The sequence below is a fragment of the Convolutriloba macropyga genome, chromosome 15 (genome assembly GCF_964194025.1).
Source record: "Convolutriloba macropyga chromosome 15, txConMacr16.3, whole genome shotgun sequence".
NCBI lineage: Eukaryota > Metazoa > Xenacoelomorpha > Acoela > Convolutidae > Convolutriloba > Convolutriloba macropyga.
The window spans coordinates 18,513,503-18,539,414 of NC_134482.1; the positions used below are offsets into that span (position 1 = coordinate 18,513,503).

Sequence of the window (25,912 nt, forward strand, 5' to 3'; positions counted from 1 at the left end):
CTAAAAAATAATTACTGTTCAGTCAAGTGTTCTTACGATGTTACTAAGCAAAGATTAAGCCTAAAAAACCTCATATTAAAAGAACCTCAAACCACATAATCCGCAGACGTTCTGATTTTACAACTCATCATTTTATGTGAAAAATGTTATAAAAACTGGCTGCACAAGAACCTTTGAGTGCAAATTTTATCTTCCCAGCTTTGGTATCAGAAGAAGTAAAATTGGGGTAAACTAGAGTAGAATTAGAGTGATTAAAGAGGTAAATCATTTCAAAATGAGTTCTGCAAGAATGTCAAAGCAATCCACTCGTGGAAATACATCAAGTTTGTGAAGAAACTGCCGGTATTGCACGTTTGGAAATGTCTGTCCGCTTTCCTCTTTGAATAACTGGCGACCCCATACAGACATTCCGGTTCAAAAGACCCGCATCTGAATTTGTACAAGGGTCCTCCATGGTCCAGGTTGCATATACTTCCCCCATCTATCATTGGTCGGGTGCAAATGTTGTCTTCGCGACAGGGCAAAAACCTTTCAGGGTTCGATTCGTCCATCGGAGTCCCTCGGAAGTGCATTTCTTTCAACACCTGCAAGAAAACAACTCAACATTAGCGAACTGCACTTTCAATTTAGTTCGACTTTTGTCCAGACTTTCTTACTTCAGCGTAACTTGATCAGAGTATCGGTCGAACTTTGCCCTATTATAAGACCACTGTCAGGATTTAGGTTTAGGTTCAGAATTTTAGATAAAGTGCAAATATGTGAAGAGATAATGTCAATGTCGACCACAAAAGGCCCCAAAGCCTCAAAATTAAACCATATAAAATTTGCACCGTACAACCAGTCGGGTAATTATTGGGTTTTGCTGGTCTAAGGATCATCAACATCCTTGTTTACCTGAGGGATGAGTTTGATGAAGGGGTCTTTATTTGTAGAGCCCATTCCGCAGCACCCAAACACACTCTTCTGGTAGTTGATCATGTCATAGTCCTCTTCATCACAAATTCCGATGGAGATCTGATGGGCGTCTGGGATTGGCTCTTCAGTTTTGATCATGGCCAGGTCGTTAATTGGGGTGTTGTTCAAGTTAAATCTGTCAAACAAAATCGCAAAATTTTCCTTGTGCTGTTATTCAGTTAAAGTGATTCTTCTTAGGTCAATTGTTTTGAATAGAGAAAGTGAATATAATGAATGCACTGAAAAAAAACTGGAGTTAATTGAGTATAACGTAACTATTCCTGATTTTCAACCAAAATTTTGAAGTGATTTCTGCAGAGACACGTAACATAACAAGTTGCGAACTTTAAATGCCGGAAGATCATAGAAGTCAGCTTGTGGCTATGTATACAGGAAATTCTGGCTCTGCGGCACTTTAAAACTCTGGTTGAACATCGTGAATCGTTCCTTTGTTCTCGATTATTTTTTCCAAGTTTTAATTTCAAGATGAATCACTTTAATTGCCTGGATTTTTTTAAAAATTAAATGCGATTTTAAAAACTTTACACAATATAGGTTACTTGATTCCACCTTTTGCGTAACTCTATTTCCATCGTTGAAAATGGCATGACAATTGTGAAAACTGGGCACTCTCCAGAAAATGCAAAATTTATTGAAATTGGCTTTTCGGACATTGTGCACGTAATGTAATTGGTGAACAAATTCACATGACTGTCAGGTGATATGATAAAACTAATTAATATGTTACCCTGGGGCAATGAAGATGTCTTGTACATCATAAATGGTCATCTGAACATCCTGAAGGGAGAAATCTCCGATCTCAATGTGAATATCTTGTGCTAAAACAACAACTTCTCATCAATTGTTTTAATAACAGTTATTGGTAATTGATTATTGAATAGTCCATCGACATCGTTAAATGTAGGAACGCAGAAATGAACAGAAAACAATTTTTTCAATATGCTGAAAAATAATAGTTTTGTTATGTTACATAGATTATTTTTAATAGTTTCTAAACAAAAAAATGATTTGCTACACTCGTTGTTGTTGATCCTAGCTTCAGTTTCATAGTCATTTTTGATTAAGTCATCAATTTAATGCAATTCCTCAATCATTAGTCATGAAAATCAACAGACTTCACATTGTGACTGGAGATGACATTTGATTGGTTTTCTGATCAGTTTTCGCCGTTAAGTTGAAGGAGAACAGAATTATTTTTTCAAGTTATAAACTGCTCAACATTTCTGGAATATTGCCACTATACATTTTGGAACAATTTAAAGGATTAGTGGAACTATTGAAGGAACATTGTAAAATTTTTGATACTGTACTGTACGGGTTAAACTATCTATCTTAGAGATTGCTTATGTGAATTCGATCAATGTTAGAAAAAGAAAGTATTGATACTTTTACTTAGGTTATGCAAGCTCCCTCGTGTCGAGTTTTTACCCCAAAAATATGTAAGATTAGGGGGGTAATTGGAGGCAATTTTAGCCAATTCCCGTCAACTCCCCTCAACATCATCTTGGGGGGTAATTCGATGCAAGAGTGGGGATAATGGGGTTAATTTTGGGGGTAAAAGGATGCAAGAGTAGGGGGTAATTATCCCGCTCGGAGGCCCTAATCTTACTTTGTTTTAGCCTCCCATACTCGAAGACTGACAGTCTTGAACCCACATCCTCTGTACCTTCCGCCTGTTCTACTTAGCTTCTAAACCGTCAATACTTGCCCAATTCTTGACGGTCCATCTATTTGATTTTATTCCCATTACCCTCATTACCCCCTTTATTTTACATCGTTTTACCCCCCTAAAATTACCTCCCTACTTTTTTATTGGGGGGGGGTAAAAATCTACAATTCCAACCTACATACTCCCCATTACCCCCATAGCCCCCCTTATCTCACCCCTTATTTTTTGAAGGGGATCTAAAATCTCAAAACTCCCTCATTAGTCCCCTAATCTCACATCGTTTTACCCCCCATAGACAATTACCCCCTACTCTTATATCAGTTTGGGGGTATTCAGGGAGGAGGAAATTCGACGCAGGCAAGGAACTACATTGAAATTGAATGTTCTCAGATTCAGAAATTTATATCAAAAGTCTCAAGAGGTTTACAATTAGACTGGACCCTACAGAGGTGCCCTAAGGTACGCTCTCACCACTGCAAGATAAAGGAGACTTGAGGCGCATGGGATTCAACTCCTCAAAGAAATGCCCCCAGGGCTATTCACTTATTCTCCGATCTTCATGACTTGGGAGCCTTCCTCTAAGGCTCTAGTGAGTATATACAAAAATGCTCAGGCTAAATGGTAGGTACATATTCAGTCTACTACCTCTGCTAAACAGATGGAGATCGAGAGCGACCTGATTATGTATTGTAACAAGAAATCTAACACATTTTGAACGACTATGATCCATATGTTTCAACTGTGAGCAAAATGCCAGTTGAAAAGATTATCACAAAAAACATCAATCTGGATTGGAAAAAAATCTTAGGCAAAACTATTATCAGTTTTCAACTTTTGTAAACACAACAGGAACGGTTTCCCTAAAAATTTCGAGATCATGGTTAAATTATGATTTCCATTTTCCATATATTATTTCCCTCATGCTCACTTTGCAGCAAAATTAGACACATCATGCACATATACTTGATGGACATCAACAAAAAGACCATTTTGTTCTTATAAGGTCTTATTTTAATATTCTCTAATGATTCAAAAAATATTGTCGATTTTATTAAAAAACAGTTTATCAATTTCTTCTGCCCTAAAAACTAATCAGTGAGAGCAATATGAATATCCGCTCTGGATACAACTTTTTGCTATAAATTGTTACAAGTTGTTATTTCACTTTTGTAAAATTATATCCGCAAAGAGAGAATAATGTTGCTTTGAGTCATAAACACTTATCTTATATAACACATTGGAAGCCTATATTTGGTCACCAACTGTTATATTTGATAAATTTTTATTGACTAGCGCACCTGACCAATTTTTTTAAAAATCGTGTACGCTCTATTTCAACCCTTGCCAACGAATCCTGTTATGTTCATTCTTTCATCTTGACTTTTTTTTCGAGTTATTGTTCCAACCAACAAAATTCATTAAGGATTAGGAACTTCAAGCTACCCTGGCTTTTATTGATATTTTGCACGCAAACATATACAAGGGTATCACTGAAAGTTACTTAAAACATTATTCGATTGCTGACGAAACATTTTCTTTGTTTTGATTCTTTCAGCAAAAACAAACTAAATATATTCAGAATTTTAAGTTTTCTTGCTTTTTCATGCACTCAACGCAATATACTATTCAAACTTTTTCAATCACTTCACAATTTACTGACAAAATAAATATGTAGGACTCTTTGCGTTCTTCTGATGAAAAAAAATCCTTTTGGTTATTGTTCCGACCCCACTTGTGGGGGGGGGGGGAGGAACTATATACTCAAACGGGGTTTTTTTGTTCAGTCAATTTTGGCCGATCGATATATTCGTCGTAGAGAAATGTGAGTGGTATCATTAAAAAGCTGGTCCAGCGTAGAATTCAAAATTAAAAAGATTTTTTTGATTTTCGTTTTTTTCGAGAAGTTATCGACGATTGAAATTTTGTGTGAACACGGGATATTTGTTCACTTTTAGTGTAATTTTTCTCAAAATTAAAATATTTTCTATTAATTTAGTATTTCAAAAATAAATTTCACGCCAAAAGTGGACAAATTTGGTGTTCCTAATAGACTAAAGGCGATAAAAAAATGCTAGTTCTGGTCTCATAGGGAAGTTCACTATCAAAAAAATCGAATTCTATTTGAGAGGTCCTTTTTAATAAAACTTTTCTCTTTTTTGCTTTTTCAAGTCACCTAGAGACAAATCACTTTTTATATTGAGGTTCTATTAATGACAAACCTCCTTTACATTCAAATGTAGCCCAATGAACAAAAAACATCGTTTTCAAGGAATTGCTCATGTTTTTACTGACATCGATTCTAACAGTGTAATTTGTTCCATATTGAGCTTTAAGTGAGCATATCTAGTTTTTGAAGGGACAGCTAATGGCTGTTAAGACTAAAAAATAACCTTAAAGAGTCATAAACCTATTATCGTGAACTGTAAGTCAGTACAGGGATGACAGCAGCCTCCTCCCTCCTACTGCAACCAAATTTAATCTGGTTAGCGATTTTATCTTCTAACTATTGGTTATATGACTTCAATGACACAAGATTTCAAAAAAATTTTAAAAAATTTTGGATATTTTTGTCTTATTGGTTACTTTTGAATTCTTATCACATTATCCAAGTGTCGATATCTCCCATTGGCTTACAGACGATGTTCAGTGGATCACAAATAAAAACTTCATAGAAAAATTTAAGGTTTAAATGGCTTCGACACCTTCTTCTGGCACTTTTCTTTTGAATTTTCGGTTTTTGCCTGTTTTTGTTGTTGTTTTAATAGTCATAAGACTTATTGTGATATCTTTTTGATTACCTATGCATGACCAACATAACTGTACTTCCATGGGGACATTATTGAGCGTATTTATTGATTTCCGTTGAAAGCTATTGAAATTAATGGCTGTTAAAAATTCAAAAATAATATTTAAAAAATTTTTTTGAACACTAACAAGTCTTAAACTTTTTGGTTAACTGTTAGTCAATGTCAGTATTTACAGGACCCACTTGCTTTCTATTGCAACTAAAATAATCGGGTTAGCGGTTTTATCTTCTAACTTTTGGTTATATGACTTCAATGACACAAGATTTCAATTCTTTTTTTTTTAATTTTTTTGGATATTTTTAAATTATTGGTTAGTTTTGAACTCTTATTACATTATCCAAAAATTCTACACATTATCAAGAAAAAATTCTAGCCCCATTGGCTTAGAGAGGACGTTCAGTGCCTCACAGATAAATCTTTCGAGGGAAAGCTAAAGGTTTAATTGGCTTCGACTCTTTCTTCTCGCACTTTTATACTGAATTTTTGTTTTTGCCTAATTTTGTTATTTCTTTCACCGTCATAAGACTTATTGTGATATTTTGTTATTTATCTACGCATGACAAACAACCTTTGTCTCCCATCTGGTTATGTCTGAGCGCCGTTATTGAGCTCTGTTGAAAGATTTTGGGCTTAACGGCTGTTCAGAGTTTAAAAATAATTATTCGAAATTTTTTTTTGAATATTAACCAATCCTAAAATTTTTTCTTGAAGTCTTGGTCAATGTCAGTACTAACAGAATAACAGAATCCTTTTTCTTTCTTCTGCAATCAAAATTAATCTGGTTAGAGTTTTTATCTTCCAACTATTAGTTTTAATACTTCAATGCCACGAGATTTCTTATTTTTTTTTTAATTTTCGGGTACTTTTATTTTATTTTTGGATCCGTTTGAAATCTTATCACATCAACCTACTGCTGATAGTCCCCATTGGTTTAGGGAAGACGCTCAACGGACAATAGATAAAGTTTTCAGAGAAGAGCTTACGAGTTGATTTGCTTCGACATTTTCTTCTGGCAATTTTCTACTGAATTTTTGGTTTTTGCCTGTTTCTGTTGTTGTTTCCATAGTCAATAACTTGTTGTAAGATCTTATTGTTGAAAAATGGTTGGCAAACAAACTTGTTGTCCCATCGAGGCATAATTTAGCGTATTTACTGGCTTCCGTTGAAAGCTAACGAGTTTAATGGCGTTGATAATACGAAAATTTATCGAAAATTTCGTATTCTCGAAAATTTCGTCGTTCTAATGTATTTGTTTACATTTGTTGATTTTTTGAAATTATATTGATAAAAAAGTAAAATCCCGTTTATCTTAAAAAATAATAGAGAAAAGAAAAGTTTTTAGTGAAAAGTTCATTTTTTTTTAAATGCCTTCGACACTTTTCTCGCTCAATTTTTTCTTGAATTTGCTGTTTTTGTTCCTTAGGTAGCCATAAAATGGTCACAGGTCTCACACGCTTGTCATTAAGGATTGAATGATTGATGTTACCCGAAGCAGTCAATTTATAGCGAATAGTCTTAAAGTTTACGATCAACATTTTGAAATATTTTTCCAACTTTTCAGTTTTTGTTGTTCTTTTTGTCAAGTTGTAACTTATTTTCATCAATGAGAGGTCCCATCCAATTTCTTGTATTTCAAGATGTAACATATCTGTTGATATTATTTTTCACTAATTTTTGTTTGTTGGAAAACATGCGTTTATCTGAACGTTTTTTGAGTGGCCGCAATTTTTGTGTTTTTTTCTCTTCTTTCAGAACAATCGCGTAATAACAGATCCCAATGGTTATAAAATGTGGCTCAAGTAAACTTATTTAATCTATCTGTTTAAATCCTGCAGCCGAGTTAGCAGAATTAACAATTGAAATAAAAATACAGTATTCACATGATAGCTAATGATTTTAATGGTAGCAATAGTTTGTGTTTTCGCAAATCATTTGTAATTTTTTGATTTTTTTGTGTTCGTTTCTACGGCCTAGTCTAACCAAGGACAGGTCCTTTTTGGTTTTGTAATATCTTTTTAGTAATTTTTCATGGATTATTTAGTTAAAGACCAATGATTTTTAAGATTTTTGAAATTTCTTGGTGTAAAAAATGTTGATTAATTTAAAAGTTTCGCCTCACTGTACGTTCTTTTTTGTCGGCTTGTTACCCAGTCTCATTAAGAAAACTCACCATCTACTTTATAGTCAGAAAATGTAAATTTGTGTAGTTAAGATTTTATCTGACTGCTTTTTGACGTTGTAACTAGGTGCTTTTAATTTTAGATATTCTGTTTTTGCCGTGAAATTTTTGTTTTTGCTAATTTTGTTGTTTGTTTTATTTGTCGCGTAATCTCTTTAATGTCAGATCACGTTGGGGTTATAATGAGTCATGGCATTATGTAATTCAATTAGTAGATGGGTTGTGTAACGATTGTTTTAAACTCAAACATCTATTTTTGTTATCTCTTCATTTGGTTGACAATTTAGTCAAAAATGTAGATGAGCTCGGGTCGGAACATCATGTGCGAACTCACATTAACGAGCCGCCTTGTTTACATAAAAATTTAAAAAAATTACTGCTGGACAGAAATTCTTATTTTTGATCAATTGTGAATAAATTAATCATCAATTCCTTTGATTTTGTGCTTAAAACATAATTTCATCCAAAAAATTGGAGCAGTCTCACTGATTCTATAAAATTTGGCTCTCTGTTTCTCAAGAGCGCATCAAAGTTTTCATATGTTCGAATTTCAACATTTAAAGATATAAAGTGATTGTTTGTATTATTTCCATTAAACGAGATGACACACCAAACATGATGCGGCACTCAATCAATGAAAAACTTGAAATGAGTTGTAGCAGTAATACGCTGCACACTTTTGAGAAATATTTTACTTCTATTGCATTATTCAAAGCTCAAACGTCAAAATTATTTATAATATGATACGTTGTCTCTTCTCATAGATAGCAAATTTTCAAAAAGTAAAAAAAGAGATTTTTAGCAGTTGTTTCATCTCTTCTGCAAGGTTTTACAAGTCTGTCTAAACATTAAAGTTTGTTTAACTGTCTTTTTAATGGCAGTAAGGTTATACGTGTACTCTGCTTTTCCTAGTTGAGAGTTTTTTTTTGAAAAACCTGCTCGATATTCATGTAACAATGGCCTAATGCTAATGTTTGTAACTGAATATGAAACTATTTCGCTCGATTTTTAAACTCAGCATAAGTTGAGTTGGAATTTAATCTGCTCGTCCTCCTCCTCGTCCTAGATCCTATTAGAATTTTAACGATTTTTTTTTACTGCAATGCCCTAGTCGAGAAAGTTAGAAATATTCCGTTTTGAAACAATGCAGAATCTCTCTAGTCCAAAAACGACCCGACCACACCGAATTTTTCTTACGTTCGAAACCCACTCGAAGATTCCATACAGATTTTTGTCGTTTTTGTTCGGTCTTCTCAACTAGGGTGTTGCTATCGTGGAAAAACTGAAAGTTTAAATTTCTTTCGTTCAAAATCATTTATAATAATAATAATAATAATAATAATAATAATAATGAATTTAACTAAACTTGGTTGCACCAAGCTTAGTACGTCCCTAACGGGGCTTGAATTTGGTTTCCCTCAAACACTGTCCATCCATATGGGTACAATTTGTAATTAAAATTCTTCGTTGTAGCTTTTGAAGTTTGTAACTCGTTGGAAAAAATTTGATCGGCAACGCTGGCAATTACTTTCGTTTGAGTATACAAATATTTTCTCGTTTGATCGTGTTTTCGGATGTCCATTCCTTATTTGCCAAAATTGCTCTGCCTCAAGTGGAAGTTTTCTTGTCAAAATTCTGTTCAAAACTACGAGATCCAAAAAGACAATTTGATATGTGATCGGAAGTAAATTTACTGATCGAAGACAATCATTGTATTCTTTATCAGTAAAATGACTGTTTGATTGTATCCATTTTAAACTTTTTCTCTGAAGCCTTTCCATTTGCCTGACGATAGTTTTACTGGCAAACCAAACATTTGATCCATAAAACAAGATTGATATAATGTAAGTTTTGACTAGGTTGCATTTAACTGACAATTTTGTTTCACTTGGAATTGATCTCTTTAGATAAGCAAGCTTCTGATAGGCTTTTCGTAGAACAAAACTTAAATGATAGTCCCATGACAAATTTTCGGAAAAATATATGCCCAGGTCTTTGAAGTGTATTTCCTGTGGGATGTTTCTATGGCTGGGAAGACGCAAAATTTGCTTGTTTTGATTTTTACGTAAGGAAAATTGCACGTTTTTAAATTTATCGAAATTGACGTTTAACCGATTCTCCTTGCTCCACACAATAGCATTTTCAATATCTTTTTCCAGCTGCATTTTATTGTCTACAGTGCTGACAATTTTTGTGTCATCCGCGTATAAAAAGCACTCATTGACAATTATTTCGGGTAGGTCATTTATATAAACGGAAAAAAGAAACACAGTGAAAATTGACCCTTGAGGCCCACCGCTGGTGATCGGTCGAAAGTCCGATTTTCCGCAAGATATTACAACTCTCTGTTGTCGATCTGTTAAATATGACGCAAAAAACCTGAAGAAAGCACTATCAAATCCCATTCGACATAATTTTACAAGTATGATGTTATAATTGATGGTGTCAAAGGCTTTTGCTATGTCTAGATACACTGTCATTGGCATTTTGTTGGCTTCAAGTAACTCATACAACCTGTTGCAGTAGACAAGTAATTGAGTGATGGTTGAACGATTTTCCCTAAAACCATGTTGCTCTACGCAAAGCTTTTGTTGCAGAAAGATTGAGAACTGTTTATACACCATACGCTCAAATAGTAGTGACAAGGAGCTAAGCATGGCAATCGGTCGGTAGTTTTTGATATCTAATTTGCTACCGCTTTTTAAATGGGGTCGTACATGCACTTTTTTCCACAAACTGGGAAACTCACTTTTGCTAACACAGCAACTGAGGATAAACAAAAGTTGATTCGAAATGTACGGTAAAGCAGATTTCAGAAATTTTGGGCTGATTCCATCAGAAGAGTTAGCACCACTACGTATGTTTTTGACTTCCTCGCTCATAGCCGCTTTGCTAAACTGAATGTCATCAAGAAATATTTCTGGACTTTGATTAAATGGAATAACAACTTCAGTTTCGTCTTGAACAAAAACAGAAGCGAAATAATTGTTAAAACAATCTGCAATGCTCTTGTACCCAAAGACTTCTTTTTCCATGTACACCATTTTCTCTGGAAGAGCTGGTTGTTTTGTTATTTGTCTCATCAATTTATATGCATCGTTTGTTGACCAGACCTTGCTTTTTTCAACGAAATTTTTCTTGTCATTATTTAGAGAAATGGATAGTTCTTCTCTAAGTCGTGAAATTTTCTCTGCGTTTTGTGCATTTTTTAAAGCTGTTCTGAGTTTATTTTCTAAATGGATACTGTTAGAGGACATGTAAAAAGGTGCATTCGTTCTTCTAGATGTTTTGAGTGGAATTGCAATAGAAGACGCTACTTCTAATTTATGGTAAAAGGAGTCGACAATATTATCAACTGAGTCAAATGAAGACATTGGAAAATTAAAATTGATCGTAAATTCCTTCCAATTAGCTTTGCCAATATTTAAACGTTTCATTTTAGGCAAGGGTTCTTGCTCAGCATATTCAATCGAAATTTCAGCTAACAAATACTTGTGATCTGAGAACGATTTCTCCTCTAATATTTCGCTACACAAATTAGCATTGTTACTCAGAAAAATGTCCAGCGAGCTTGCATGAGATTGCAGTGATGACATATTTAGTTTTTTGAAATCGTTCAAAACTGTTTTTTCGTATGAACAATTACTACTTAAAGTAAGCCAATCTGTGTGAGTGAAGTTAATATCACCATTCAAAAAGAAAGTACAGGATTCAATCGACCTTTGATCTTGGACATCTCTGACAATCTCTTGAATGGTTTTGCAGAACAAATTTGCACTGATTCTATATTTGCTGTCAGCTGGGGATTATAAATGGTGATAATAACGATTGTAACCTCCTTGAAAATGTATAAGCAACAACAAATGAAATCTGAATTTGTTCGCAAAACCTCCATCTTGCATGATAAGGTGTTTCGGTGTGCTAGTAAGACGCCCCCGTGAGGCCCATGTTTTCTATCTGATCGCGACTGGACTGAATAAGATTGACTAATTAAGACTTCTTGGTTTTCAATAATTGGGTTTAACCAGGTTTCTGTGAGGCAAACAATATCGGGATTAATAGTTTTTAGGAGGATATCCAACATCTTTCGTCTATCCATACTTAATAATGAACGACAATTCAATGATAGTACACGCAAAATTTTACTTGATTGTAGTCAACTGAAATCAGGAGAGTTCGTTAGTAGGCGACTATTTTCTTCTATAGATAAGTTTGTGTCAATCATTTTGTTCCTGAAAAACAGCCTAGCTGATCTAATTTTAATGTCTGAACGGTTGGTATTCATGTTTTGAGCAAGTTTAAATCGATACTCTAGAGCTCGTTTTTCTTTTTCCCACTCATTTTTCGATAAAAACGGTTTGATTGTCGGCCTTCAATTTTGAATTTGACATCATCATGATTCTGCAATTCCAAGTGTTTGAAAATTTTACAACCAGCGGTCGCGGACGAGTTTGGGTTGAGCTAAATTTACCCAGACGAAAAATATCTTCAATATTTAATGTCTGGATTCCAACTTTTCGAGCAGGTTCTTCAACTGATTTTTTGTCATGACTGATTCTGTCCAATACGGTCACTAATGTATCGTTTGTTTTTTCTGGTACTCCGAAAACTATGATTTTATTTTCTCGCTCTGATTGACTAGTTAGATCAGCATTCACTCTTAACTTCTCAGTAATCTTTTGACGTTCATTCTCGTATCGTGAATTTTTAAGCGTCAATTTAATTTCTTCTATGTTGTTGAGCATTTCACTTTTAAATTCAGTAATCTCTTTTTGCAAGTCGTCTCTTATTCCAGCAACGCTCTGTTGGAAATTATGCAAACTTTCTGTTTCATTGTTTTGGTGACCTATGACCTTTGCTCTACAGGCCACGCAGGCCCAAAAAGCACCATTTATCTTGTCCAATGCCACGAAGTTTTCATGCGACAAATCTATACATGCAACGTGAAACCATAAATTGCATTTAAAGCAGTTAATGCAGTAATTTTTGCAATTCAATTTGCAGGAGCCGCAAGGAAAATTTTCAGAGGCGTTGTTACTTGTTTTAGTGCCTTTCTGTTTTCCCATTTCTGACTGGTGCATAAAAAATAGGTGTAGTTTTCGATTGTTTTCACAGGCAAACCGCCCCAGAAAACTTGGGGGGGACAGACTGAGCCTTCACAGGTAGACCACCCTGGAAAATTGAACACAGAATAGGTACGATCTCACCGGGGGACTGATATTGAGCACTTCGGCTAGCCTCCGTAGACCCAATTAAATAAACTGCACTCCACTTGCACTCCACAAAAAAAACAGATTGTAGTCAAGTTGTGTAAGTTTTTCAATAAGAATGTTCAATTTTCAAGTTCTAGATTCCATTAACTCAGTAACTCAATTTCATAAGCACGTAAAATCCTAGTCAGGTAATACATTTCTTGATAAGTGCTAATAATATAAATCTGAATAACTCTTTCAGTAAGCAACGTTAAATTTAACCTTTGAAATGTTAATTTTGTTTAAAGTCTTCAAATAAGTTCAAAGGCTCCTTAAATTACACAGAAATTGGTATTAAATTTGAGTTGCAAACTTACGTTTAACTGAATGGACGCAATTTGCGGATGTAATCAGAAATCTTGAGTCCAAAATAGCAGCTCCACAGAAACCAGGAGTTGTCAAATGCTGGACTCGCGCAAAAAACGATCTGTAATGACTGTCAATTCCATTTATAATTAATTTTGTCCCAATTTTTCCCAATTTCTGTGAAAAGTAGCTCGGACTTAAACGAGTGTGAAATGTTTCACTTGAAATTGGTAGAATTTTTGAACAAATTAAGGTGATGGAAATTAACCAATATTGGTTTATAACTTTGAAGGCAGCCATCATTTGAAAGATGATTTCATTTTGTGATTTTGGGACTTCAAGGTTGTTTTAAGTAAACTTGGATCTAGGAGTTGAATCAAATATGAACAAACATCAACAACTGGGACGATGAATAAGTAAACAAAGTTATTGTTGCTGCTTTTCGATTGAAATGTGAACTAATTCAGTTATTGGCTGAAGAATAATTCAAACATGACCTTCTGCAACCCGATAAATAATCAAATTATCCACACAAAGGAAAAAAACACTTCCTGCGGAAAAAAGCGTTCAATAAAACTTGCAAGTAAAGTTTCTTTTTCTTGTTCGAAAAAACACTCCTTTTAACAAAAAATTTTTGCATTTCTGCTGAGTGTAATTAGTAATGAAGAATATGTCCTTCATCAATTTTGTTATTTTTGACTTCGTTTTCTTGTGCGCTCGATGAGTTCTCTTGGTTCCGCAGCTGGCTTCATTTTTTGATTGCCTAATTTCTCAAAAATAAACAACTCTAGAGCCTTCCAAAGGAACGAACATGATACCATGGAATAATCAGTTTTTAAGAGAAAACGAATAGCCCAATCTTGATATTGCAACTATTCTTCCTTGACAAACTGATGCCCAATTTTATAGGCGTTCAGATACAAATCAGCTTTTTCAAAAATCAACCAATCGTATACCTTTGAGATGTTCACTATTTGTTTGCCGACTGTATTCAGGACTGTGATTATGTATTCGAAATAGAGTAACGACTGTCCATATAAAAAGTTTAATGTTCACAATTTCAAAGAAAAAGGTAACAAATAGCGTACCCCGAGCAACTCCACGATATAATTTATACCATTCGAAGTTTCATCATTAATAATTTTTCAATTGGCCGTTGAGGATTTTTTCTAGGTCTTTTAATTTTTTGTGAGTTCTATAGATATAGAACTAGTTATGTTGACAGTTGTTCGATTTATTCGAATAAGTGGTACTGCTCGATTCAGTTGTATACTTTGCCTTTTCGTCAGCTGAACTGTTTCTAGATTTTTATGTCTTAAAAAGTTCAAAGTCAAATTGATATTTTGTTTCATATCAGTAGGAAAGCGAATTTTCCTAAGCGGCCTGATCAGATCAATTCAACAGCCGTAATGCTAGAAAGTAGAGAGAAAGAGAGAGAGAGAGAGAGAGACGAACATGATCTACACTGTGCTTAAGATTAGCTTGACAAGAAGCTATAAATGTTCAACATATACTTGGCTAGAGAGGTGAAATCTTGAAGAAATAGATAGAACATTAGAATGGCTCACATTTGAGAGCATAAGAACATCATGTAAGACGTGTGCTGAGGTAGGGTTACCTTGAGAGGTTACTCTACTTCTGTCTTATGGTGTCTCAAGAATATAGTCAAATCTTAAGGCTTACCTGACTAACTAAAGTTCTAGATCTCTAGTCTGTTACTCTTCTATCTGAGCTTCAGTAGACAGTGCACCGGCCGAAATGCTAAAGTCTAACGTATATCTCAATACTAAAACAAGAGCGGAGTAGAGAGAGAGAAATATACTTTATTATTATATCAGGTATGACTGGTACCGACTAAAGGGGTAGCGTGTTGTGTTACCAACGGGTAAACAGTTAAACATAAAAAAGAAAAGTATTTCCATAATTTTAACCAATCAGGGTTGAGTATTTTAGTTTATATTTATTAACATAAGTAAAGTCTCTAAATCCTTTTGTTGGAATTCAACACTGACTCCATCTTTCCGGATTTTAGAGTTTTTTGAAAGTCTTCTGTACTATGAGTCAATTTCTCTTTATATATCTCTGAAGGTTTTTTCTTTCTTTTTTGAGTGTGTTGCTTTTTGATCGGTTTCGTCAAAGGGTAAAGTCCTAGACATAGGTTGTCCACAAAGCAAAAAACGAACATCAACAACGACAAAAGTACCTATTCCAGTACCACGTCCAATGGGTGAAGATCCTTTGGGCAGCTCCAGTGTCGATGTGTTGTGGCGCTCCTGATGTCCGGTGACTTACCTGACTTACCTGGTTAATATTGTTAGTTGTTAAAGTGTTTAATAAGTGTTCTGTGTTAATACGTATAATACGTAGTATCCCTTCCGGTTGGAAGAGTTTTTCGAAATTGTAATCATGTAATTCGACGAAGGAATTGAGGGTAGTGAGTTTATTTGGTAATCGAAGTTTCTGTTTACAATCATGGAAATGGTTACTGATATGTGAATTTTTTGGCCATTTATATAATGTTACTGAAGATGAACATGTATTATCACACTTGATGTCTCCTGAAATCAGGAGTTATTCTGATGCTATTAGTTCTGACGAATTGTTTTGTCATACTTCTACTATTGTGGAGTAACTATTGTTCAATGTTAGTTTTCGCGTTTGTTGTATCTGTAAATTTCTTGAAGGTTACAGATCTCGCTTACTTTCTTTATAATGGATATACGCAAAAATGTCCCATTTGCTGATTCCCATTAACGGTTATTTCATCATTTTGTAAAAAGGTTCGCTGGATACGATACAGTCTTCCAAATAATGCCTTTTTTCCTTTTCAAGGAAAAGAAATCAGAGGATTTGTTACAAATATAGATGTTAGTTGTTACTGGTGTATTACATGTGATTGCATAGTATGTCGTAAAGTATCATTTTGAAATATAAAAATTTCGAATTTTGAACAGTCTTAATATTTTGTCTGTTTTACCATTTGTTATACTCGTCAGGAAAGTATTGGTAACTATTTGTTAAATACTTTGTATACAATATGTTATGTTCTGTGTTGGAAGATTCTACATGTATTGCATGTTAAATTAAGTAATTATTGTAACAGGATTTTCATGTTGTGACTCATGTTGTTAGTTGGTGAGTTAGCATGTAATCTATGTTAGTATTGAATTGTGCATGTGTGTGAGTATACATTATTATAGTGTGTTATTATACACTGTGTTACTCATTCCACTTATTACTAATACCTTGTTCTATTTTTGTTTTCTTTTTATTTACAAAATTGCATATATCTAACTATGGAAAACTTTGCATATATACATGTATACAAGTAACTAAGAATAGGGGATTAAAGATGAAGTAAAAAAAATTTTATGTTTTACAGATTTTATTACACATTAAGTGTCATACTAGTACAAATGGGGTTCAATCACATTTAAGGATTGTTTGCAAAATGGGTTTTGTTACTAGCATTTATAAAATATTTATTGCACGTGAAATATGCAGAGAAACATCTATAGTTAGATGTATAGCAAGAAGTATTTATGACAGTGTTACAATGATATTGTTCTGAATATTACGAAATCTGTTACGACATTGAAGATTGTTACAGAATAGTCTTTATTAGAGTTTCTCTGTTTGTTTAGGGTGATTTGTTCGATCCCTATATTGTTGATATTCTTTGATGAAGTGATCATACTATGAAAGAAAATATGCCACGAGATCATTTATTTCATCTAGTGACACTTCTGTTATTGATGCTTTTACCGAGTTTCGTATTTCTTTCTCGATATCTGAAGTCTTGCGTTCATTGTTAAAGTGTATTCTGTTCAGGACTGCTCTGTTTGTTACGCTGCCTTCCAAATGGTAAGTGTGATATTCTTCACACGGTTCTAAGGCTTCTATAGGTACGATGAGCGGTCATTCGGGCGCTTCCTTAGGTTGGAAGATATAGTAGTTCTTTACAGGGCCGAAGTTACGGAGTTTTCCAATTGTGTATTCCCTTTTGAGTCTGTATCCGTAATTAAGAAAATAGGGTGAAGTTAGTTGATCGTTTATGTGTATATAACTCTTTGTAGTGTTCTTGTTCTTGTCAAGTAAAAACGTATAGTATATTAAGTTGTGAACTGGCTTCGTTTCATTTACTCTATAATAATTGTTCTGGACATCCTTTGGTGTCGGATGTAGGAAGTTGAAGCTAAGTTGAAAAATCTGGTGGTCAAAAACGCTGTAAGCGGAAAGGTCTTGTGATTCCTTTGCTACGAGATTATCAAATGTACATGTTATAGGTATTCTAAATTCATAGTCGTAGTCGTATAAAAAACGTTCTGTGAGACTGTAAAATTGTTTCAAAATTGGATACGCTGTTTGATGGTATTTATCTCGTCCCATATTTTTGGTACTACGTTTAACTGTATTCGTGTTCTCAGAAGGTAATGGTGGAAAAAATTCAGAGACCCGGTCTTTTACGTTGTGTAACGGTGCCATTACAAAGTTATAGTCCCGTGAAACGAATGGCATTTCAAACCAATTACGATAACTTAACAATGGGTTATAGTTGCTGTTATGTGGGTTATTCAATGTTCGGGGATCTTTGTCCTGAAACCATATTGTTTCCATTACTGTTGCTGTAGGGGATTGTTCGTTAGTAGATTGGTGGAAAAATGATTTCCTACTGTTGCTTCGGGGCGTTACGGCGTACGGGAAGCGTAAATTGTTCGAACTTATATGTGATGGATATCTATGTGATATACGTTGTTGAACGTGATATTGCGGTAATTCGTGTTCGTTATCGTTAGATGGAGGTGGTCGTACTGGTGGTGGATAGTTAGGTAGTGGTGGCGAGTGGTATACTGTATTTGGCGTGCTATCGTTACGTGGTCTGTTATTCTGGTAACTGTGTATGTTAGTACTGGTTCCTTGTTCTGTTACGTTTGTATTTGTTCTATTAGAAAAGGCAGCTTGATTACGTTTGTTTTCTGTTTGTTTTTTCCTAGTAACTTGTTCTTTTATAACCTGTGCAATCTCTTTGGGTGCTGGTTGGTTCAATCCTATTTGTGTGTGTTGATCGGAAGTGGCACATTCCACTTCGACTCTCATAGTTGTTATCCTGTTGTGTGGGTTGTCGAAACGGTCGTGTGTTTGCGTGCTACATTCAGAGGCGTTATCTCGAATTGTTCATGGACTCGAACGTCCTGATCCGGAACTTAGTTCTCCTTCCTCAACGTCGTAGCTGAGGGGCGAATCTGCTCGGTATGGAGTCTCGGGCTCATAGTCCATTTTGTGTGCCATATCGTTTCTTGTTTGCTGAAAGGGAATTCAATTTGTTACATATTCTTAGCTTTGTATTAGTTACAATTGATTGTTACAGGTATATACATGAAACGTTGTTCATTCAGTTTTTCAGAGACACACTTGTTATCAGTGGTATCTTTGTTATTATCTGTTATACAGTTATTATTATTCAGTTGTCGGTATTATGGTTTATGAATGCAATGTCCATTCTTATTCGTACATTGATATGTAGTTTAGTGCCATTGTGTTACTTATATATGTATGTTATATTGTAGGTAGTAGGAGATTTACATGTATTTTTACATATATCTGTCGAATATACCAGGTGTGTTAAGTATAAATGTAGAAAAATACGAAAAAATATGGGTAGTTAGTGGATAGTATTTAACTTTAGATAAGTAAGAGAATGTCTAGTAATAAAAAAATGTCTTTGAAATAGTATAAAACATGTTCGTTGTTCGTGGTTGAGTGCAAATTTATACTTCATATGTATCTGCCGAATGATTGTCAAAATATGTGAATTCATTCGTATGTGGTTGGTCATCATTTTTCAGAATGTCTAAGCTATGACTGCGGTTATGCATTCTATTAGCTGCTAGTTTCAACTGATTGAAATCTATAGGTGGGCGGTTTTGTATTTCTATTAGCTTTACTGATGGTATGAGGTTTTGTTGGTTTGTTGATGTAGATGATGGTCGCGGGATTTCATATGGTGTTGTTTTACTAATACCTAAAGGAGGTTCATATGAAATTCCCTGGAATGTGGATGATTGTTGTTGTATGTTAGGCGCGCTAGGGATGGGTGTGATATGTTGTGTAGGAACTGATGTTGTGTGAGGTGTAGGAAGTGTTGTTGTTTGAGGTGTATTAAAAGATACATTACTTCCCAAACATTGATATGCAGGTGGTGGAGTGATGAGTTGTGGTGGTAGTATGGGTAGTTTGTTTTCAGTTATTGTTACTAATGGTTCAATTTTTAATGGTTCTTGTTTGTATTTTCGTTCTGGCAATGGTGGTTTTTGTTTCTTCGGTGGTGAATCTATTGTTCGTAACTGTAGTCCCTTATCTGTTCTGCGAATAGTTGAATTATAGTGTTTATAATTAGTGTCAATATAAACTTGTGATGGTTTATCGTTGTCGTTGTGATCTTTTATATGTGTTATATCTGAAGAGTGTCGGCGAAAAATGTTCTTCAGTGGTTTATTATGTTTGGTATAGTGTGAATAGTTCTCGTCACTATCGTGACTAGTTTCTTCTTCTTGAATCTGTGCTACTAGTTGTGTTAGTGTCTGTGAGAAGATACCAAATATTCCTGTTAAAAGTATTTTTGCAATACTAGCTTGTTTGCCAATTGCTTTATGAATTGCAAAAGCGTTGTAGAATTTTGTTATAAGATTTGTTAAAAATAGTATCATGCTAATCATGGCGTATATGATTGCCATTTTTTCTAAGATGTACTTTACACTATGTTGGTCGATTTGGAAGTTATACCCATTAATATTTAGATCTTTTAACCATTTTAGTGATTGTTCATAATTTTTGTATGTTTAGAGTAATCCGAGTTGTTCAAGTTCTAGCAATTTTTGTGCGTTTGCTGATGTAGCTTCCTGTAATGGTTTTTCGCGGTCTCGCATGTATTCGTGTAGTAGATCTCTTTTTCGCTCTTGAATTAATTGTTCTCTACTGTATATACCACTTTCTATCAAACTTGCTTTACTAAACATGTTGTCTAGTACTATTTCTTCAAGTGAAATAGTGTTTAGTATTGTCTCAACCTTTACAGGGTATGGTGTGACTCTTTACTTTGCTGTTCCTTCTTTATCTATTGATATTAACTGGTCAAAGTTACTATGTGAACATGGGACTTTCTTTGCAAAATAAGTATGTTTGTCGTGTTAATTGGTGTACGTATTGTACTCTGTTTTTGTATAGAATTGGTATTTTGTCATAACATTCGCGTGTTTGCGGTACATATAGAGGTGATGATTTTTTCGCGCATTTGTACATTTTCATCACATTTACTCCTTCTTGGTTAACGAATATTGATCGGTCTCCAGTGAGGATATATCCTAATAGTGGAGTGTTCTTTTGTACTTGTGTTAATGTTAATTGTCTAAGGTTTCTAGTTCGTTCGCATATTTGTGAATAGAATTCAATAGCTTTTAGACTTATTCGTGAGAAAATGTTACTCATGTAAAGATCCATTTTCATGTTCAAATGTGTGTTTTCGTTTACAAAACCATAGTAGTACTGTTTGTTATCTTCGTCTTCATATCGTGTACGTTCTGATATTATTTGTTCTGGTTTTATTCGGATAAATTTTTCGATTTTTCGTCGTCAAATTTATCTTTCTTTCTTGTTACTTTTTGTCCGGTATGCATATCGAATCCGTATTCGTAGATGATGTATATATCATCATATTCAGTTTTGTGTAATGTTTGGTGTGAGCCGCACTCGCGTTCGATGAGTGGGAATACTTCGAATCTAGTTGCGATTGTGTCTGTTTTGTTCATTTTTATTTTTTGTGTTATGTCAGGTTGTTGGACTGTTGTCCATTCAGCGTTTGTTTCTATCCAATACCTATCTTGGTATTTCACCATGAATGCATCAAATCTAATTAGTTCAAATAGTTGACAATGGGTTTGTGGTTGCCATACTATTGTTGCTTTTGTTAATGGTGTTGGGAGGCATTCTCCTTTGCGGAGATCGCAGGATAGTTTTGTTCCCATATATAATATTTCTTCGTTATCGAGGTTTAGTATTAGTGATGCTTCACGTATTTCTAGTGTCCAATCTAATATATCTATTCTGTTCTGTTTTCGTGGTCCTTTCATATAATTGGATTGTGCATTTTTTATTGCGCTTGGTATCCACATGGGATTTGTGTAGTCATAAACTATTCGTCCGTATGGCGGTACTAATGGGGTTTTCATATCGAATTGTATTCGAGCTTGCATTTCTTCGATCTTTTTCTGAAGTGGTGGATTTGCGATATAGTTGAATGATATATTATATCTTGTTGGTTTATATCTTGTGTTTTTGAGTAGGTTTACTCTAGCGAGTTCGTTTCGAACTTCGTCCGCATCTAATATTTTTGTTCTTTGTGCATCTGATACGTAATAACTTGGTCTGCTTGCTCTAATGTAGTCGGTGTGTTGTGAACACCATTCTACGCGTTCTTTAATAGTTGCTGCAACTGCGTATGCTTTTATTTCTACTGCTTGTGCTTTTGATAATAATTGTACTTCTGTTTTTGTCATATCGAGATCTAATGGTTTGAATTTACATGTACTAATTTTGTTTAGTTCGTAGTATTCGACATTTGTGATTTCTTCTGCATCACAATCATAGTGTTCTATGAATATATCTTGTGGTTCGGTTGCGGAGCGGTTAATATTTTGTCCAGTTAATTCTACAAAGTCTATTTGTGTTTGTCTTTTTTGTCTTTTATTGTTCATATTGAACTTATTCAGTATACTATCTGTTAATCGTTCTCTATAGAAATTCCAATTTCGTGTCCATTTGTCGATAGCTATTTCCCACATAGCTTCGTAGTCTGAATAGTTTTTAGTGTTATTTAATTCTTCTATTTTAGTATTGTTGAGGTATTTTGGATAAGTGTTGGTATGATTGTGGTGAAATACATAGTGTTGAAGGTTATCATATATTTGTTGATTAAATGTAGGGTAATTATTAATGGTTTTGTCATTTCTTGTTTTGTTTTTATTTTTAAAATGTTGGATTTGTGTTTCCATTTTTTTGTTGATACGGTCTCTAATGCGTTGTCGAGCTTCATTTTTTAGTCTTTGTTCCATTTGTATTTTTGTTTCTACTTTCATTTATATGTATATTATTATCAATAATAATATGAGAATAATAGCTTTCAGTTGAATCGACATGTGTATGATAGACCGGTATGTGGATTGTAAAATGTTGCAAACCCTAAATTTTGTTTTGTATATCTAGCAAGTTTGTATATATATTCAATGCAGATGAAAGGTGCTGGGATTGTGGTTGTTACTATAGATGGTGTTGTAGCGTGAAATGGATGATTAAAAATAGTGTTATATTTTATCGTTGTGTTAAATTCAAGTTCGAGAGATGGTGTTGCGAGAACGTTAAAAGCTGCGTTGCGTTGGCGATGTGTGAGATTTAAAGTATTTGTAAGTCTATTTCTTGACCAATTAGTAAGTGTATCACCAAGGTTGGTAGGTCCGTATAATGGCGGGGGTGGATTCCAAGTTTTGTGGTCTAATGGGAAGAGATATGTATGTTCATTTGTTCTACTTTGAGTTGGGGGGTTACAATTAAGTATGGGGGTAGATCGAATTCGTCCTGGATGGCTTGAGGGTAATCTAATATCGGATATGAATGATGATGGGGATAATGCTGTATTTCTCGGGGGTTTCAAGGTGTTTGGGATTTCGACTCTTGGTTAGCATACTGATGTATTTGATGATGATGTTTGATTTGTTCTCAATGGTGTTGTACTTGTACTTGTGGATTATGGTGATGTTGCTGACCAAAGTGAACTATTAGGTGACTGTAATGGTTGTACTCGGAAGTGTTCTTGAACAAAATTGAAGTCTTGTCTTTGTGAAAATGTTGGTGGTAAGAAAGGATTTGCTCTTAGTTCGGATGGTGTTGGTGTATGGTCTGTAATAGCACTTGAGTGTTCACTTGGTGAACTGAGACTAAAATTGTGCAATGTAGGTGTTCCTGTTCTACTTGGTGGTTCTGAGTGTCCTGTTTCTAAAGGTCTTATTATATTAGATTCTATATCTGTTGAGCCATATGATACTAATGTTGAGTCTTGTGTAGGGAATGATAATGACGATCAACGTCGTGCTCTTAAAAGTTCTCTTCTTTCCGGTCGTTCCCGTCATACAGTATACGGGTTTTCATTATCTGGATTTAGTGTATCATCTATTTCTGGTGAAGTTGGAATATTTGTTAGATCTGTGACTTCGTTATGGTGTGGTCTTTCTGGGTGATTGTTACTTTGATTATTGCTTGATGACGCAATTTTTGCGGGCTATTTGTTATGCTCCTGAGTCAGGTCCGTGGGTTGGGATGTTAATGAATGGTGGTTGCAAAATAATGAGTGGTGTTAATTCTTGTCCTGGTGTATGTGTTTGTGCTCCTAGGTTTGATATCCAAATTTCGTTGTAGTCTAGTCTGAGATTTAATTGGTATATTATGACCTTACCGTATAATTGAGAGTTTTCTGGAAATCCTATTTGTAAATAGAATTTTTGTGAGTGTAGGGTGTAGTAGATGGATTCTTCAATATCAGGGATAGGATCAATTTTTATGGATATAGAAAGTATTCTATTAGTTTTAAACACATTCGTATGAAAATGTAAATTATAATTGCGATTTTTTATAATTTCAAATATTTCTAGTTCTATAATATCTATATTAGATTTACATATGTGGAATATATCAGAGTGTATTTCATGCATGAGGTATTTTTATTGTACTGGTGGGCTCGCGTAGACAACTCTAAGGTTTCGTACGATTTCAGTTATGGTTACTATAGCTAGATACGTTGAAATTACTACTATACACGGTACAAGAAAAATAGTTAAGAAAAATATGACTTTAGGTAATAGTAAGTAGGTTGCTATTAATGCTTCTGTGAAATCAGTTTTTGAAACTATTTTATTTGTTTTATGTGTTTGTGTATATTAGTGTGATTATTAGTCTAAATTGGATACAATACTTCACTGAAAAGTGACAGTTATTTACTGTTGTAACTGACACTTAACGGTGTCGCATTATCAAATTTTGTGAGAGCTGAAGTGATACGTGATATATGACTATGACAATGAGTGATATCATTACAGTTGTTACTTTTTTGTTCTGTCGTCAATAAGGTTTAAAGCTTCCTTTTTTAAAACTACGAGAAAAACTGTGTGTAACTCGTTTAAGTTGACACACTCTTTAGTGTTAATCTGTTGTTTCCGTACTTCAAATTTTGTGATTGTTTCAGTACACGGTGCTGTGTACTTGAGTAAATCAAAATGTTTTTCTCCCCAAAAGAGTTTTATCTCTTGTTCAGTTTTTGTTATTCCTTCTATGATAAAGAGATAATTTTGAGGTGATACTTTGCAATTTGTTAATTGAACGCTATCGTCGTCAAAATGTATATGACTGCCAGATGGGTGGTCAAGTTCAATAAAATCGTCTATTTGGACTGATATTCTGATGACAAGTTGATTTTTACTAAATGAATTCAAAAATTCTGAAACTGAAAACATAGGTGGTGTTTCATTATGATGGTGACTATAATGATGTATAAGTCTTTCTGATATGAAATTAAGGTAATTCAGTTTTACCTGTTATGTCGAATTGTTTTCGGTAGAAAGTTGGTAAGGATGTGAGAGAAATTTTAAAACAGTTGATACAAATTTACTCCGAATGATTTCAGGAATTACTGAGAATTAGATTTTTGGAAGAAGCGGTTGAAATTTTTATTCTGTTGAAGAATGAGGCAAGAAATTGTTTATGAAATGTTTATGAGTCAAGAAATTGTCTCTACAATTGAGAGTCGACAATGAAATTTTGTTGAATTTGAATTCTGAATTTTAAGATGTTGTGTTGAATTAGAAACAGGGTTTTAGTTAGTTTTAGCTTTTCTTATCAGCTTAGCTGAAAATGAGAAAATTTTTCTGATTCGAGAGAGGTTGTGATTGGTTGGTTGTGAGAGGTTGTGACAAGACAAAATCGGAGTTGTGGTTTTTACTCAAATGTTTGGGGCTCTCTACAATGTTGGTGACATTTACATATCTTCCGTTTTTCTTTCTTGGTTCTTGAAGTTGCCAATTTTACTAGTTTTCTGGTCGTAATTAGTATTTTGGATTGTTGTCCTTTGATGAATAAGTGTCTTTTGTAGATTTTTTTTGGCTTTTTTGTTACGGTGTTCTTCTTGTAATTGGTATGTTTGAAAGTAATTGGCATGTCTGATTGGTTACTGACGTTATCGTTTTGCTGGTTGGTAAGATACCAATTAGGTAGTTACCAATACCAATTAGGTAAATTATCCTAAAGGTTGTAATTTGTTTCAAGTAGGTTTTTTATTGATGGTGTTCAATGATAGTGTTCAATGAAGATGGTGGCTCCATCTTCTCGCTTTTGTAAATCCTTTGAAAGTTTAGTGCTAATGAGCTAGAGGTTCGTTAATTTTTTAAATGGTGCAGAAATGGTGTAAATGGTGCAAATGTTGCAAGTAGTGCAATCTGTTAATTAGTCTTTCTGTTTGCAACGTAAGTATGCGTTGAAGGTTGGTGTTGTGTTGAAATGTCTACTTCAACACATAATTGATCTGTGTTAGATTTATTTTGTTAATCACCATCTGGTGATGGTGGAAAATGTTAATTGGGTTGACATTTGTAGCTTGTTACTAATTGCGTCTGCCTGGGAGCCGTTT

At 34.3% G+C, this 25,912-nt stretch overlaps 3 protein-coding genes across 3 annotated transcripts in view; all 3 read right to left on the reverse strand.

Annotated features, from left to right (window-relative positions):
- LOC142354324 (uncharacterized) overlaps window positions 1-25,912 on the reverse strand; it is a 498,674-nt gene that overhangs the window by 210,645 nt on the left and 262,117 nt on the right. The gene's annotated exons all lie outside the window — the stretch shown is intronic.
- LOC142354323 (nicotinamidase-like) overlaps window positions 1-25,912 on the reverse strand; it is a 496,312-nt gene that overhangs the window by 208,289 nt on the left and 262,111 nt on the right. The window lies entirely within an intron of this gene.
- Window positions 109-13,540, reverse strand: LOC142354338 (myeloblastin-like). The gene is made up of 4 exons (XM_075406610.1): window positions 13,200-13,540; window positions 1,703-1,793; window positions 895-1,090; window positions 109-584 (listed from the first exon to the last, which is right to left on the reverse strand). Exons 1-4 carry the CDS (start codon window positions 13,489-13,491, stop codon window positions 270-272), a joined length of 894 nt encoding a protein of 297 aa, XP_075262725.1. The 5' UTR covers window positions 13,492-13,540; the 3' UTR covers window positions 109-269.